Raw genomic sequence first — 17,132 nt, forward strand, 5'->3', positions numbered from 1 at the left:
TTCACCTCTGGGTGGAGGGGCAGCTGGTTTAAGCCCCGCTGCCCCTGCGTCATCTGGCTCTTCCAGCCCTGACGGCTCCCCGATGTCTGCACCAAGGTGTCGACACTGAGGCGATGCTCCTCCGTGCCTGGACCATGTCCTGCAGCGCCTTGGCAATGCCCACCCGTGACTGGGACACACTCAGCAAGGCCTCGGCCATTCCCATCTAAGAGTGGGACATGTCCCTCAGCACCTCATCCGGGTCAGCCTGGTGCTGGGTCACATCCCCAAGCTTGCCACCAGTGGGAGAAGAATTTTCCACCCCACCTCTCTGCTGCAGTTGACTTCAGATTTAATCAACCTGTTGCATTCCTTTTAAATTTCTAATGGCCAAAAAGTGCATATGATGCCTTCAGATCTGTACTATCATGTCAAATTTCACCATGCTCCTGGATGATTGAGCTGTGAGTTCTTCGTATACGTTTAAATAAGTGTATCCAATGCCCTGTGTTCCTGCATTCACGCCACTGTTCAGGTGAATCTGATATATTTGGCTGCTACAGTATAAATGAGACACACCAATAATTTCCTAATGTATCAGAATTGGTGTCTAACTAATGGAGATGAATGAATATATCCAACCTGGAAAAGATTACTTGGATCATTTTTTCTGGAGAGAGCGATATGTCTTTCAGTATAGAACTCAACTATACGAGATATGAAGTTATACTAAACCTCTTGAAGGTACTTCTTTAAGTAGTATAGATGAAGGCTGGCAAAATGTGGAAATTAATATACATGAATCATAGACATGAGTTTTGCAGCAAGTTAATTTATGATCCTTTATTACTCGACTTTGATCTTCATTTTGTCACATTTGTTTTCTCCTCTTACAGAAAATCTAATTCTGATTTTATTTCTTCTGCTAAAACGTGAAAAATTCAATGTCAAAGATGTATGATTTATAGCATAGGATAGTGGGCTGTGCAGTGGGGTGCTTTCTATCTTTTTTGAAATATTTACGTATATTGGAATATCCATCACCGTACTCTCATCACATACCTATATGTTGTCCTAAAAATAATCTTTGACCACGTTTTTGGTTACATTAATGATTTTCTACATAGTTTCTAATTTGTTTTTTCCTTACAGTAGCATAAATCATTTATAAAGCTCAGTAGTTCCAATATTTAAAATTTTTTTGCCTTTTTAATAATCTTTGTGCATTTTGGTCTCCAGCTATTGAAGTTGTCTTTGAAAGAAACTAATTTCAGTCTTGTAAATAAGGCATGAAAGGCATCAGACACTGAAATTAGAAATTGCTTGGATGTGTTTTATGTATACAAAAATTGACCTTTGTGTGTAAGCTCAACATCTAAGTACCAACGGTTACCATTTGTTTTGACAGCGGAATTAATTGAGGCTAAAACATTTCAGATTCTTCTTGTATCAAGCTGTTCATTAGGGATTGCACTCTGGCTTCAGTGCTGTCAGAAAAATAACATGTTTTGGCATGATTAAATAGCAGAATGATGGTCGGTTCAGTGCTTTTAAGAGAGAGGTTGAATAAACTTTCTACTGCGGAAACAATTCAGAAGTGACGTGCTGCAAGGGGGGTCAGAATGTGCACTCATATCCAGCTGAGTTGTCAACTGGCTCAAAGCCAGGCACGCAAAGGCTTTGTCTCTTCAAGCAACATTTGAAGCATATGCAATTTTAAAACTGTCCTCTCATGCGTGATTTTTCGCTCAAAACATATCTCGTTATAAAAATTGGTTTGTTGTCTGTTTATGTCTTTGAACAAACATGTTTTTTAGTTTTGGCAATTTTTGGTTTTAATTGTTCTCCCATTGCAACAAATGTTAGGAATTTGAGACAGTTTCAATATAAACTGCATCAAATGATTTGGAGCAAAGAATTGACTCTTAAGAATATTGATATTTGAAATAGCTTGTGGTATATTTTCACTGAGATCTCTGTTTTGTAGTCATAGCGATGTTTGTTACCCCCCGCCCCCTCAAATTGATATGTGCAATCCTTCACTTAAATATTGCTTATTCCAGTTTTAAATCAACAAGATTTATTCTTAAAATATCTCTTGATATCAGAAGATGTTGCTGCTCAGAGTTGAAAAATTGCAGTATAGCTTAATAACGTAGATGCCACTGTATTATTTTTGACAATTGTTTCTTACTTAAAAATTAATTATTTTCTAACACTCTACCAGGACTGCATTCTCTAACCACAATATTCCATGGGAGGATTCAACGGATGAGTTCTTTTCCTACCTGGTACTGTTTTTCAGAAAGGCACACTACACTTCATTATCATAGACTGGTTAAAAGGATATCATTCAGCTAGATGTGTCTGAGATAGCCACCTGAAGGAGCAGTTCTTCTGAAGCCACTCTCCAGTGTTTTTCCCTGTATTCCTTCATTTACTTTCTCCTGGATAATGCTCCAATTCCCCTTTGGAAGTCTCAATTGACCCTGCCTCCACTACATTCTCAGGCAGTGCATTCCGGATCCCAACCACAAGAAAAAAAAATGTCCTCATGTCCCCATTGCCTTTTTGGTAATTAACTTAAATCTGTGTCCTCTGGTTCTCAATCCTTAAACCAATGGGAACAGTTTCTCCCTAACCGGGGCAGCACGGTAGCATGGTGGTTAGCATTAATGCTTCACAGCTCCAGGGTCCCAGGTTCGATTCCCGGCTGGGTCGCTGTCTGTGCAGAGTCTGCACGTCCTCCCCGTGTGTGCGTGGGTTTCCTCCGGGTGCTCCGGTTTCCTCCCACAGTCCAAAGATGTGCAGGCTAGGTGGATTGGCCATGCTAAATTGCCCGTAGTGTCCTAAAAAAAAGTAAGGTGAAGGGGGGGGGTTGTTGTTGGGTTACGGGTATAGGGTGGATACGTGGGTTTGAGTAGGGGTGATCATTGCTCGGCACAACATCGAGGGCCGAAGGGCCTGTTCTGTGCTGTACTGTTCTGTAACTCTATAACTCTATCTACTCTTTTCAGACCCTTCCATCAAAACTCATCTCACCCCTTTCTTCAAGGTGAACAGTCCCAACTTCTTCAATCTTTCTCCTTAAGTTCCAGATCCTTGGAACCATTTTCATGAATATTTTCTCTACCCTCTCTAATGCCTTCACATCATTCCTGAAGTGTTTTGCTCAGAACTGGATGCAATCCTCCATTTGAGGCCGAACCTGTGTTTTATATTTGCTCCAATTTATTTTAAGAAATCTAACTGGAGGCTAAAGGAACAAACAGAGTGTTGACTTATTAAATTACTTCATGATTTTTGTTTTTTTCAAATTACCTGATTAATGCCTTTTAAGAAATGTGACAATCCACTGATAATTAAAATTTAACATGAAGAGTTTTTATCTTATTGATAGATGAAGGCATATTTGTTTTTAATTAATCTCAAAACTGATAACTAACACACTGTCATGGAATTGCTGTTTTATAAATGAGATGCCTTGAATAATCTTGAAAAAAAATTAAAATATTGATGAAATTTATCTTCAATCTATCTTTAAGAATCTGAGAGGGAGATGGGATTGACCATAAATGTAGAAGCAGAAGTAGGCCATTCAGCCCATCGAATCTGTTCCACCATTCAGTGTGATCATGACTGATCTGATAATCCTCAACTCCACTTTCCCGACTTATCCACATAACCCTTGATTCCACCACTGATTAAAATAACTACCCAGCCTCTACAGCTTTCTGTGGTAAAGAAGTCCATAGATTCACTACCCTCAGAGAAGAAATTCCTCCTCATTTCGGTCTTAAGTGGGCAAACCCTTACATTCACATTATGCCCTTTGGTCCTAGGTTCTCCCACACGGAGAAACAACCTCTCGGCATCTACCCTATCAAGTCCCCTATATGTCTCAATAAGGTGGCTTTTCATTCTTCTAAACTCTTAACAAGTACAGGCCTAACCTACTCAACCTCTCCTCTTAAGAAAGTTCCTCCATACCTGGGATTAACCTTGTGAACCTTCTCTGAACTGCCTCCAATGCTAGTATCTCTTCCCTAAGATAAGGAGACCAAAATTGTTCGAAGTATTCCAGGTGTGGATTAACTAGTCCCTTATGTAGTTTTAGCAACACTTCCCTATTTTTGTACTCCATGTCCTCTGAAATAAAGGCCAGCATTCCATTTGCTTTCCGTATTACCTGCTGAACTTGCATGCTAGCTTTTTGTGATTTATTCACAAGGACACCCAAATCCCTCTGTGCGACAGCTTTCTGCAGTCTGTTGCAATTTAAATAATATTTAGCTCCTTTATTCTTCCCACTAACTGGGCAAGTAATCTGGAGGCCAAAGTTAATGATCTGGGGCCTTGGATTCAAATCCAACCAGGAAAGCTGCTGGAATGCAAATTAAATTAATAAACCTGAAACTGAGAAACTAGTCTCAGTAATGGTGACCAGTCAACATTGTAAATTATTGTAAAAACCAACCTGGCTCATTAATGACCTTTAGGGAAGGAAATCTGCTTTCTTACCTTATCTGGCCGACATGTGACTTCAGACCCACAGTAATGTGGTTGACTCTTAACTGCCCTCTGACATGGGGCGAAATTCTCCGACCCCCCAGCAGGGTCGGAGAATCGCCTGGGGCCGCCGAAAATCCGGCCCCCGCCGTGGCAGAGATTCTCCGCCGCCCGGGAAGTGGCGGCGGCGGGAATCACGCCACTCCAATTGGCGAGGCCCCTGAGGCGATTCTCCGGCCCGTGATGGGCCGAAGTCCCGCCGCTGGGAGGCCTCTCCCGCCGCCGAAGTTTGAACCACCTCTGGTGGCGGCGGGATCGGCGGCACGAGCGGGGTCCTGGGGGGGGGGGATCGGACCCCGGGGGGTGCCCCACGGTGGCCAGGCCCGCGATCTGCCCCCCCCCCCAGACTCTGGGCCAGTGCCCTGGGTGCACTCTTTCTCTCCCGTGGCCGCCACGGCCTCCACCATGGCGGAAGCGGAAGAGAAACCCACATTGAGCATGCGCCGGTGGTGATGTCAGCGGCAGCTGACTGCTAACGTCACCGCGGCGCATGCACCGACCGGCGAAAGCCTTTCGGCCAGCCCCGCTGCCGGGGGTGCCGGTTTTTTGCGCCAGTCTTCTGGTGCCAACCGATCCGGCGCGGGGCTAGCCGCCAAAGGTGTGGAGAATTCCCCACCTTTGGGATGGTCCGACCCCGGAGTGGTTGGCGCCACTCCCCTACGCCGGGACCCCCCCCGTCACGCCGGGTAGGGGAGAATCCTGCCCATGGTGTGGCAAATCATTCAGTTCAAGGGCAGCCAGGGATGGGCGGCATAGGCCTTGCCAGTGACGTCCACATCCCATGAAAGAATAAAAAATATATCTAACTAGACGTAAAGACACAAATATATATTATATTTCTATATTTTTAGTGTCACACTCAGTTAAACTTCCTGCTGAAAGTTCAAAATCTGGTTGATTTTTATCCTCCTCGCCAACCAGCTCCTGCCCTGTTTGTGGGTTCAGGTAATTGCCCTCTCCGCAGTCCATCCCTGCAGGCCTTTTGTGTGACTTGTCTGGTAACAGACAAAAAAAAGGACAGTGCGGTAGCACAGTGTTAGCACTGTTGCTTCACATCACCAGGGACCTGGGTTCGATTCCTGGCTTCGGTCACTGTGCAGAGTCTGCACGTCTGTGTGGGTTTCCTCCGGGTGCTCTGGTTTCCTCCCACAAGTCCAGAAAAGACGTACTTGTTAGGTGAATTGGACATTCTGAATTCTCCCTTAATGTACCCGGACAGCCCCCTAGTGTGGCGACTAGGGGATGTTTACAATGGATGCATTGCAGTGTTAATGTAAGTCTACTTGTGACAGTAATAAAGATTATTATTATTATCTAACAGTCGTTGCACACCTACGAAACACACTGCACCATTAATGGCCAATACCCGTGGGACCTTCTGGCTTCTGCCCTTAAAATCTAACAGGGACATGAAAACAAAAGGCACTTATCTTTCCTGGGCCTCCACTGTCTTATTATCTGTCCCTCTTACGTCTTCTGTTTGAGGAAATCGAGGTGAAAAAACCTCCGGCCTACTGCTTCCAAGGACTCCAATGGGTTTACTGCCTAGTGTGACAGAAGTTACTTTTGCATTACTCCCACCTGAAGAGGAATGGATTTGAATTTTTGCTCTGGAAGAAATCAAAGCCTGTAGACCAGCTATCACTAATCTTGCTTTATTTGCTGTTACGGGCCTAGGGAACACACTCGGGAAACAAAGCAGAGGAAATTCAGCTGTATAATTTCACAAAAGATTATATGATCTCTGTTTGAAAAAATCTATAAACTTAGAAGATTAAAATTTTCATTAAAAAGCTAAGAAATATCTTGACTTTTGAATTGACATAACTGGTGAATTTTGAAGGAAACTTAATTTGAAACCTGATTATTTGTTTTCTTGTTTTAGGACCTGTTGAATTTGAAGAATGTAACATAGCCAATGTTCTAGAAGGTAAATTTACTGCTTTTAGTAAATGTATTAACATCTGTAGTGTTACTTATGATGCATTGTGGGATACCGAGTTTCTCAGGTTGGCTTTCAAAATCCTAACAGCAATAGTTCCTGTCGCTTTCATCAGAGCCAGAGATTTCCGTCTAAATCCTGACCATAACAATAGAATTTCACTTGCTCTCATTTCTAGTTTTTCTGTAACTGATTCTTTCATAGCATCCTGTACACAACATATCTAATCGCCACTCTTAATTTTCTGCTCCCAGCGCCTCACTCACTCTGTGCATCGCCTGCATAAAATCTTTCAACTGTACTATCGATAGAAAAAGTAAAACTGAATCAAAGAGGAAAGGAAATGGTGGTGCAGAGACTGTCCAATGGAAAGAGGCCAGGATGATTCCCAAGAGGCCTCTGTCTCACTTATTCTTCCTTTCCTTTTTTCCCCTTTTTTTTAACCATCTTGCAAGTCTGACTAGCATCGTACATCTTGTCCCTCTCATTTAATTTGGCACTTTCTCCTTCTTTCTTCTTACCATTGGACAGTTACTCTCGTCCCCTTCCTCCACCCACACATGGTCCTTTTCTGTTTTTTCTGCTCTACCTCCTTGTCCCCCACCTCCATCAATTCCTTCCCTCTCTTGCTCCTCCCTTCATATCGCCATCCCCCTCCATTTCTCATGTGATCACTCTCACCGTCCTCAGTCCCTCTTCTCCTTTCCTTTCCACTTCAGACAATCAAGCAGAATTAACAGGCATGGTTCTAGCAATATAGAAACCGAATGCAATGCATAAGACAGACAAGATAAGATGGGGATAGAGAGCAATTTTAAAATTTGCTTGCGTAGTTTGGAGAAAACATGGATTAATTGTTTAAAAATAATTGTTGAGAAAATTAGGTCACTGAAGCGCAACTATATTTTATAGAACGCTGTGGAAGTGTATTTCTTGTTGCAAGATTGGATCTGTTATTTTACTTGAAATTGTTGTTCTGTTAACCAATATTTGTAATGCAGGAGTGAAAAAGACGAGAAGAAAAGCTTTTGGAATTCCAGGACGGATAAAAAAAGAAAAAGATACAGATTCTATGTGAGTTCTTATTTTAATGGTACAATCAAATTCTCAGAAGAACATAGAGAAATACAGCACAGAACAGGCCCTTCGGCCCACGATGTTGTGCCGAACTTTTGTCCTAGGTTAATCATAGATTATCATAGAATTTTGGACACCAAGGGCAATTTATCATGGCCAATCCACCCAACCTGCACATCTTTGGACTGTGGGAGGAAACCGGAGCACCCGGAGGAAATCCACGCACACACGGGGAGGATGTGCAGACTCCACACAGACAGTGACCCAAACCAGAATCGAACCTGGGACCCTGGAGCTGTGAAGCAATTGTGCTATCCACAATGCTACCATGCTGCCCTTAAGAACAAATTAATCTACACTCCATTATGCTACCCTAATCCATGTACCTATCCAATAGCCGCTTGAAGGTCCCTAACGTTTCTGACTCAACTACTTCCACAGGCAGTGCATTCCATGTCCCCACTACTCTCTGGGTAAAGAACCTACCTCTGACATCCCCCCTATATCTTCCACCATTTACCTTAAATTTATGTCCACTTGTAATGGTTTGTTCCACCCAGGGAAAAAGTCTCTGACTGTCTACTCTATCTATTCCCCTGATCATCTTATAAACCTTATCAAGTCGCCCCTCATCCTTCTCCGTTCTAATGAGAAAAGGCCCAGCACCCTCAACCTTTCCTCGTAAGACCTACTCTCCATTCCAGGCAACATCCAGGTAAATCTCCTTTGCACCTTTTCCAAAGCTTCCACATCCTTCCTAAAATGAGGTGACCAGAACTGCACACAGTACTCCAAATGTGGCCTTACCAAGGTTTTGTACAGCTGCATCATCACCTCACAGCTCTTAAATTCAATCCCTCTGCTAATGAACGCTAGCACACCATAGGCCTTCTTCACAGCTCTATCCACTTGAAATGAAATCAAAATGAAAATCACTTATTGTCACGAGTAGGCTTCAAATGAAGTTACTGTGAAAAGCCCCTAGTCGCCACGTTCCGGCGCCTGTTCGGGGAGGCTGTTACGGGAGTCGAACCGTGCTGCTGGCCTGCTTGGTCTGCTTTCAAAGCCAGCGATTTAGCCCTGTGCTAAACAGCCCCTGTGGCAACGTTCAAACATCTATGAACATAGACCCCAAGATCTCTCTGCTCCTCTACATTTTCAAGAACCCTACCGTTAACCCTGTATTCTGCATTCATATTTGTCCTTCCAAAATGGACAACCTCACACTTGTCAGGGTTAAACTCCATCTGCCACTTCTCAGCCCAGCTCTGCATCCTATCTATGTCTCTTTGAAGCTGACAACAGCCCTCCTCACTATCCACAACTCCACCAATCTTCGTATCATCTGCAAATTTACTGACCCACCCTTCAATTCCCTCATCCAAGTCATTAATGAAAATCACAAACAGCAGAGGACCCATAACTGATCCCTGCGGTACGCCACTGGTAACTGGGCTCCAGGCTGAATATTTGCCATCCACCACCACTCTCTGTCTTCTATTGGTTAGCCAGTTCGTTATCCAGAAGGCCAAATTTCCCACTATCCCATGCCTCCCTACTTTCTGCATAAGCCTACCATGGGGAACCTTATTAAATGCCTTACTAAAATCCATGTACACTACATCCACTGTTTTACCTTCATCCACATGCTTGGTCACCTCCTCAAAGGAGTCAATAAGACTTGTAAGGCAAGACCTACCCCTCACAAATCCGTGCTGACTATCCCTAATCAAGCAGTGTCTTTCCAGATGCTCAGAAATCCTATCCCTCAGTACCCTTTCCATTACTTTGCCTACCACCGAAGTAAGACTAACTGGCCTGTAATTCCCAGGGTTATCCCTATTCCCTTTTTTGAACAGGGGCACGACATTCGCCACTCTCCAATCCCCTGGTACCACCCCTGTTGATGGTGAGGACGAAAAGATCATTGCCAACGGCTCTGAAATTTCATTTCTTGCTTTCCAAAGAATCCTTGGATATATCCCGTCAGGCCCGTGGGACTTGTCTATCCTCAAGTTTTTCAAAACGCCCAACACGTCTTCCTTCCTAACAAGTATCTCCTCGAGCTTACCAGTCTGTTTCACACTGTCCTCTCCAACAATATGGCCCCTCTCGTTTGTAAATACTGAAATACTCGTTCAAGTCCTCTCCTATCTCTTCAGACTCAATACACAATCTCCCGCTACTGTCCTTGATCGGACCTACCCTTGCTCTAGTCATTCTCATATTTCTCACATATGTGTAAAAGGCCTTGGGGTTTTCCTTGATCCTACCCGGCAAAGATTTTTCATGCCCTCTCTTAGCTCTTCTAATCCCTTTCTTCAGTTCCCTCCTGGCTATCTTGTATCCCTCCAGCGCCCTGTCTGAACCTTGTTTCCTCAGCCTTACATAAGTCTCCTTCTTCCTCTCAACAAGACATTCAACCTCTCTTGTCAACCATGGTTCCCTCACTCGACCACCTCTTCCCTGCATGACAGGGACATACAAATCAAAGACACGTAGTACCTGTTCCTTGAACAAGTTCCACATTTCACTAGTGTCCTTCCCTGACAGCCTATGTTCCCAACTTATGCACTTCAATTCCTGTCTGACAGCATTGTATTTACTCTTCCCCCAATTGTAAACCTTGCCCTGTTGCACGCACCTATCCCTCTCCATTACTAAAGTGAAAGTCACAGAATTGTGGTCACTACCTCCAAAATGCTCCCCCACTAACAAATCTATCACCTGCCCTGGTTCATTACCAAGTACCAAATCCAATATGACCTCCCCTCTGGTCGGACAATCTACATACTGTGTTAGAAAAGCTTCCTGGACACACTGCACAAACACCACCCCATCCAAACTATTTGATCTAAAGAGTTTCCACTCGATGTTTGGGAAGTTGAAATCACCCATGACTACTACCCTGTGACTTCTGCACCGTTCCAAAATCTGTTTCCCAATCTGTTCCTCCACATCTCTGCTGCTATTCGGGGGCCTATAGAAAACTCCCAACAAGGCGACTGCTCCTTTCCTATTTCTGACATCAACCCATACTACCTCAGTAGGCAGATCCTCCTCAAACTTGTTGAAACATCTATAACCAGGGACCTCCAACAACCTTTTCTGCCCCTCTTCTATCCAGGTTTCTGTGATGGCCACCACATCGTAGTCCCAGGTACCGATCCATGCCTTAAGACATGGGATTCTTTATGTTCTTGAAGTTGTACAGAAGTTAAAGTTGTCAAGACTGTTCGACTGATGTCCAGTGCATTTTTTAAAAGTTCATTTTTAGCTGAAAGTCATGCACTATGACATTTTTGTATTTCAGTACTTTAAATCTTTACAAAGAAAAATGTTTCTGAAATTTTGTCAGTGGTATTGTTAGAGCTGCTTTTATATTACAGTAGTGCACTTCAATTTCTACCAACTCCTGGCATGAGTGTCTTGCACAGCTAATGACCACAAGTAAAGATAAACTTGCTAAGCTAACCTGGGAAGACCCTTGTTAAAAACTTGATCTGCCAGCCATTGCAAATCTGTAAATGCTTTTTTTGGTTGTCATTGATTTTGTGAGATATGTGACGGAAGGCATGGCAGTTTAACTTTTTAAGTATGACTTGACTCACTTGAGAACAGATCCCAATTACAAATGGCATTCAAATTTTATTTTCTAAAAGAGGGAGGGACCCTATAGAGCAAGGAATTAGGAAAATGTCCACTAAAACCGGTGGAAGTTCTTACTCCCATCAGCAACCTTAAGATTTTTAAAACTCAAGTTTGGCATCACTTCATTGTTTCTTGGTGATTCATTCGGTCTTCTAAAAATGTTAGTCACTTCATCTTTAGTGATGTCCAGCATGGTGATGTCCAGAACTGTGGGCCTTGACTCTAGTTTTCCAAATAAAGAGTCAATGTCTCAGAAATGGAAAATATTATAAAAGCAAAATACTTCAGATGTTGGAGATCTGAAATAAAGACAAAAAGTGCTGGAAAAACCCAGCAGATCTGGCAGCATCTGTGGAGAGTTCCGAAGAAGAGTCATATTAGACTCGAAAGGTTAACTCTGTTTCTCGCTCCACAGATACTGCCAAACCTGCTAAGTTTTTCCAACACTTTTTGTTTTTATTATGGAAAATATTGTGTTCATCTTTTTCTGTATTTGGTTTTGAAACAAATTGTGTTGCTGTGGTAGTTGTCTAATGTTGCATATACTTAGCAGACTCACCATTGTTCAATCAGTTCTGCTGAACTTAACATGCACTGCAAACAAACTGAAAATTATAGAATAGGATGTAACTGGAAGTGAACCTAAAGCAATAATTCCATTTTAAAGTTGATGATTTTTCACATGATTTTATGCAATTAGAGCTAATTGAGTACTTGGTTAATAATTCACTTATCATATATCTATACTCTTTTGTTAAGATAGTGCCTCGTCAACTAAAGTCACACATGTACAATTTCAATGTTTTATTTGTTCTATTGTCTTTCTCAGTGCATACTAATTGCTGTAACATCTATGGATTTCAGTTCAACCCCTTCTAAAAGTACAATATTTAGGTATCTTTTTTGATGCATAAAAGTAATTTACAATATTACAAATAGGGAATATACCTTCTCATTACAAAGTATGTGTTTCCAGTTGTTTGTAAATACAATTGGCTTTTTTCTTTTTATCTGTTTATGATTCAGATATTTTCAGCAATTACATCTTGTTTATATTTTATTCCTTCTACAGGGAATCTCCAGATGCTGATTCTGTTGTAAGTAAATTAAACAAAGGCACAAATCTAATTATGGGCGGTTTGGTGGTAGAATCAATCTAATTCTTCTGGATACTATATCATTTTGCTAAATTGCTGCATGTAAAATACAGGAAAAGAATGATCCATTTGTAATGTCAAAGTTCAACTCATGAGAATAATTGCTAAATAAATAATCAGGTAATACAACTAATGAATAGCTCTCTAAATTGGTCAACCAAGCAAACAGAGATTTGCATATAGATGACCATAGGTTTGAAGTTTTAAGTGCTGTGTAGTTTTCATGCAGTAACCCTTTTTGTACTGGGTGTATTTGTTTTAAAGAAATCTTTTTTAACTAAATGTTACTGCCCAGTCTTCAAACATAAATCTGTTAACTGATCGCACAGTATACATTTACGAAATAGAAGATTGCATCACACTACATACACAATGACTAATGAAGTTCCAATTTAAACAACCTGAGAGATGGCAATTTTCCCTCCCTCCTTTCCACCCAATTCCTCCACTGTCCCCATAAAAATAACCCATAAACTCCACATGGTACAGCAACTTAACTGATTGAAGAACGAAAAAAAATGGTCCATTTGAGACAAGGAAGTTATGTTAACCGGCATCTGTGCTGGAGAGGCCCAGATTGATCTTTAGGAGATCCAGTTGATCTTTATCTTTTAAAATTTATACAGATTTGTATGAATTCTTTTGCTTCATTTTTATTTCTTAGTTTCGCCAATAATGTTAGACAGGTGGAAAACATATTGTATTACAGAGTTCGTCATAAGAAAATTTTAAAAGTTATTTTTATGACTGTTTTAATATTATCCAGTGAAAACATTAATCCAATCTAACATTTATTTAAGGGGAGGGGTTATGCATTGGCAAACGTGACACTTTCACTTTGAACCTCAGCACTCTGTTTTCAAATCCAATCAAGACAAATGGGATGTAGAAATCAGAAGTCTTCTGGTTGCTGTCTTCAACAGTTTAACTCATACTGCATGCATATTTAATTTATTTTATCCTCACAACTGGAAGTACCTTTATTGATCTGAATATACTACTTACAGTAACTGACAGAGTTCTCATTGCATACAGAAATATGTTCTCATTGTTGGCATTTAACAATTATGTCTTCCTGTTTCCCAATAGAACATCCCAGAGGTGGATGAAGAAGGCTACTGTATTAAGCCAGAAGTGAATCAACCTAATATCCTTTATTTGAACCATCTAACGTTATTTCATTAATACTTTGGAGCAATCAATTAGGTACAAAATGGAAATACAACAGATTACCACAGGAAATAGTTTATCTCTCCAAATTACAGACACACAACTCTCTGACAAAATGTTATCACTGAATGAAGGATACAGGAAAAAAGTGCTTGATATCTCACTAGTACTTCAAAATAATAATCAATCTTGAAACTTCAGTCACTTGGAATACACAATACGGGGTGGGGAGGAGTGTGAGGAACTATACAAACATACATTAGTACATTGCACTTAAAACAGAAAATGCTGGATAAATTCAGCAGGTCTGGCAACATATGTAGAGAGAAACAGAGATGTGCAGGGGTGGTACGATGGTGCAGCGGTTAGCACTGCTGCCTCACGACAGCGAGGACTTTTCCTGGACTTTTCCAGGAGACTCATCCGGAGTGAGACTCATCCAGAGTGGGGGATTGAAACTTGGTAATTTGGTGCAGTGAGGTAAATCAGCAAAGGTAAGTGGAAAATCTAATTCTGCTGTTTTTCAGTTAAAAGTGCAGTGTGGAGCTTAGTGTCTGATTGGTTGAAGCTGCCCCCACCCTAATTGCTGAGAGTCAGTTATCTGTCAATCACCTGAGGCCTGTTTAGGGGCACATTGTATTCTTCTCTTTGCAGTTAAGGTATTTTTTAAGTCATCGGTTAGCTGAGGTCTGTATAAAAGACAGACAGACAGCGCACACAGTAAGCAAGCACTTTTCCAGGAGACTCATCCAGAGTGGGGGATTGAAACTTGATAATTTGGTGCAGTGAGATAATTCGGTGCAGAGTGTGAGCAGGTGCTTTTTAACCCTAGTAAGTGACTGGTAAGTAGTCTCTCTTTTTCTTTTCATTGTCTAATTTATTTATTTTTATTTTGAAATTCATGTTGTTTAAGTTTACCAAGGGTTTAAGACATGGCAGGAGATCCAAACCCGTGTCATGCTCCTCGTGTGCGATGTGGGAGCTCAGGGACACGTCCACTGTCCCTGGCTCCTTCACGTGCAAGAAGTGTGTTCAGTTGCAGCTCTTGTTAGACCGCTTGACGGCTCTGGAGCTGCAGATTGACTCACTTTGGAGCATCCGCGATGCTGAGGAGGTCGTGGATAGCACGTTTAGCGAGTTGGCCACACCGCAGGTGAAGGTTACTGAGGGAGATAGAAAATGGGTGACCAAAAGAAAGAGCAAGAGTAGGAAGGCAGTGCAGGTGTCCCCTGCGGTCATCTCCCTGCAAAACAGATATACCGCTTTGGATACTGTTGAGGGAGATGGCTCACCAGGGGAAGGCAGCAGCAGCCAGGTTCATGGCACCTGTGGCTGGCTCTGCTGCACAGCAGGGCAGGAAGAAAAATGGCAGGGCTATAGTGATAGGGGACTCGATCGTAAGGGGAATAGACAGGCGGTTCTGTGGACGCAATCGAGACTCCAGGATGGTATGTTGCCTCCCTGGTGCAAGGGTCAAGGATGTCTCGGAGCGTCTGCAGGACATTCTGGGGGGGGGGGGGGGGGGGGGGGGGGGGGGGAGGGTGAACAGGCAGCTGTCGTGGTGCACATAAGCACCAACGATATAGGTAAAAAACGGGATGAGGTCCTACAAGCGGAATTCAGGGAGTTAGGAGTTAAACTAAAAAGTAGGACCTCAAAGGTAGTAATCTCAGGATTGCTACCAGTGCCACGAGCTAGTCAGAGTAGGAATGTCAGGATAGATAGGATGAATGCGTGGCTCGAGAGATGGTGCAAGAGGGAGGGATTCAAATTCCTGGGGCATTGGGACCGGTTCTGGGGGAGGTGGGACCAGTACAAACCGGACGGTCTGCACTTGGGCAGGACTGGAACCGATGTCCTAGGGGGGGTGTTTTCTAGAGCTGTTGGGGAGGGTTTAAACTAATGTGGCAGGGGGATGGGAACCGATGCAGGAAGTTGGAAGGTAGTAAAACAGGGACAGAAACAAAAGGAAGTAAGGGGAAAAGTGCAAGGTAGAGAAGACAGTCAGAAATCCATAAGGGCGACAGTACAAGGTACAGTGACTGAGGGGAGCACAGTGAATAGGCCCAGTAATAACAAAAGGAATAAGACTGGAGATGTTAAGAGTCAAAACAGAGGTAAAAAAACCAACATAAGTGTACTTTACCTGAATGCTCGTAGTATTCGGAATAAAGTAAATGAGTTGATGGCACAAATCATCGTAAATGACTATGATTTAGTGGCCATTATTGAAACATGGTTAAAGGATGGTCACGACTGGGAGTTAAATATCCGAGGGTATCAAACTATTCGGAAGGACAGAGTGGATGGTAAGGGAGGTGGTGTTGCTCTGTTATTTAAGGATGACATCCGGGCAATAGTAAGGGATGACATCGGTGCTATGGAGGATAAGGTTGAATCCATTTGGGTGGAAATCAGGAATAGTAAGGCGAAAAAATCACTGATAGGAGTAGTCTATCGGCCACCAAATAGTAACGATATGGTGGGGCAGGCAATAAACAAAGAAATAACTGATGCATGTAGAAATGGTACAGCAGTTATCATGGGGGATTTTAATCTACATGTCGATTGGTTTAACCAGGTCGGTCAAGGCAACCTTGAGGAGGAGTTTATAGAATGTATCCGCGATAGTTTCCTAGAACAGTATGTAATGGAACCTACGAGGGAACAAGCGGTCCTAGATCTTGTCCTGTGTAATGAGACAGGATTGATTCATGATCTCATAGTTAGGGATCCTCTCGGAAGGAGCGATCACAATATGGTGGAATTTAAAATACAGATGGAGGGTGAGAAAGTAAAATCAAATACTAGTGTTTTGTGTTTAAACAAAGGAGATTACAAGGGGATGAGAGAAGAACTAGCTAAGGTAGACTGGGAGCTAAGACTTTATGGTGGAACAGTTGAGGAACAGTGGAGAACCTTCCAAGCGATTTTTCACAGTGCTCAGCAAAGGTTTATACCAACAAAAAGGAAGGACGGAAGAAAGAGGGAAAATCGACCGTGGATATCTAAGGAATTAAGGGAGAGTATCAAATTGAAGGAAAAAGCATATAAAGTGGCAAAGATTGCTGGGAGATTAGAGGACTGGGAAATCTTTAGGGGGCAACAGAAAGCTACTAAAAAAGCTATAAAGAAGAGTAAGATAGAGTATGAGAGTAAACTTGCTCAGAATATAAAACAGACAGTAAAAGATTTTTACAAATATATAAGACAAAAAAGAGTGGCTAAGGTAAATATTGGTCCTTTAGAGGATGAGAAGGGAGTTTTAATAATGGGAAATGAGGAAATGGCTGAGGAACTGAACAGGTTTTTTGGGTCGGTCTTCACAGTGGAAGACACAAATAACATGCCAGCGACTGATAGAAATGAGGCTATGACAGGTGAGGACCTTGAGAGGATTGTTATCACTAAGGAGGGAGTGATGGGCAAGCTAATGGGGCTAAAGGTAGACAGGTCTCCTGGCACTTATGGAATGCATCCCAGAGTGCTAAAAGAGATGGCTAGGGAAATTGCAGATGCACTAGTGATAATTTACCGAAATTCACTAGACTCTGGGGTGGTCCCGGTGGATTGGAAATTAGCAAACG

The 17,132-nt window shown here is 42.4% G+C and overlaps 1 protein-coding gene across 15 annotated transcripts in view; it reads left to right on the forward strand.

The window, feature by feature from the left end:
- Positions 1-17,132, forward strand: part of fcho2 (FCH and mu domain containing endocytic adaptor 2) — a 261,675-nt gene that overhangs the window by 126,407 nt on the left and 118,136 nt on the right. For all 15 annotated transcript variants that reach the window (XM_038805432.1, XM_038805433.1, XM_038805439.1 and 12 more), the window contains 4 exons: positions 6,434-6,478; positions 7,492-7,564; positions 12,291-12,315; positions 13,465-13,522. In XM_038805432.1, the coding sequence (XP_038661360.1) occupies positions 6,434-6,478; positions 7,492-7,564; positions 12,291-12,315; positions 13,465-13,522 (201 nt within the window). The remainder of the gene's footprint in view (positions 1-6,433; positions 6,479-7,491; positions 7,565-12,290; positions 12,316-13,464; positions 13,523-17,132) is intronic.

This window comes from Scyliorhinus canicula, chromosome 8 (assembly GCF_902713615.1).
Source record: "Scyliorhinus canicula chromosome 8, sScyCan1.1, whole genome shotgun sequence".
NCBI classification, from domain to species: Eukaryota; Metazoa; Chordata; class Chondrichthyes; order Carcharhiniformes; family Scyliorhinidae; genus Scyliorhinus; species Scyliorhinus canicula.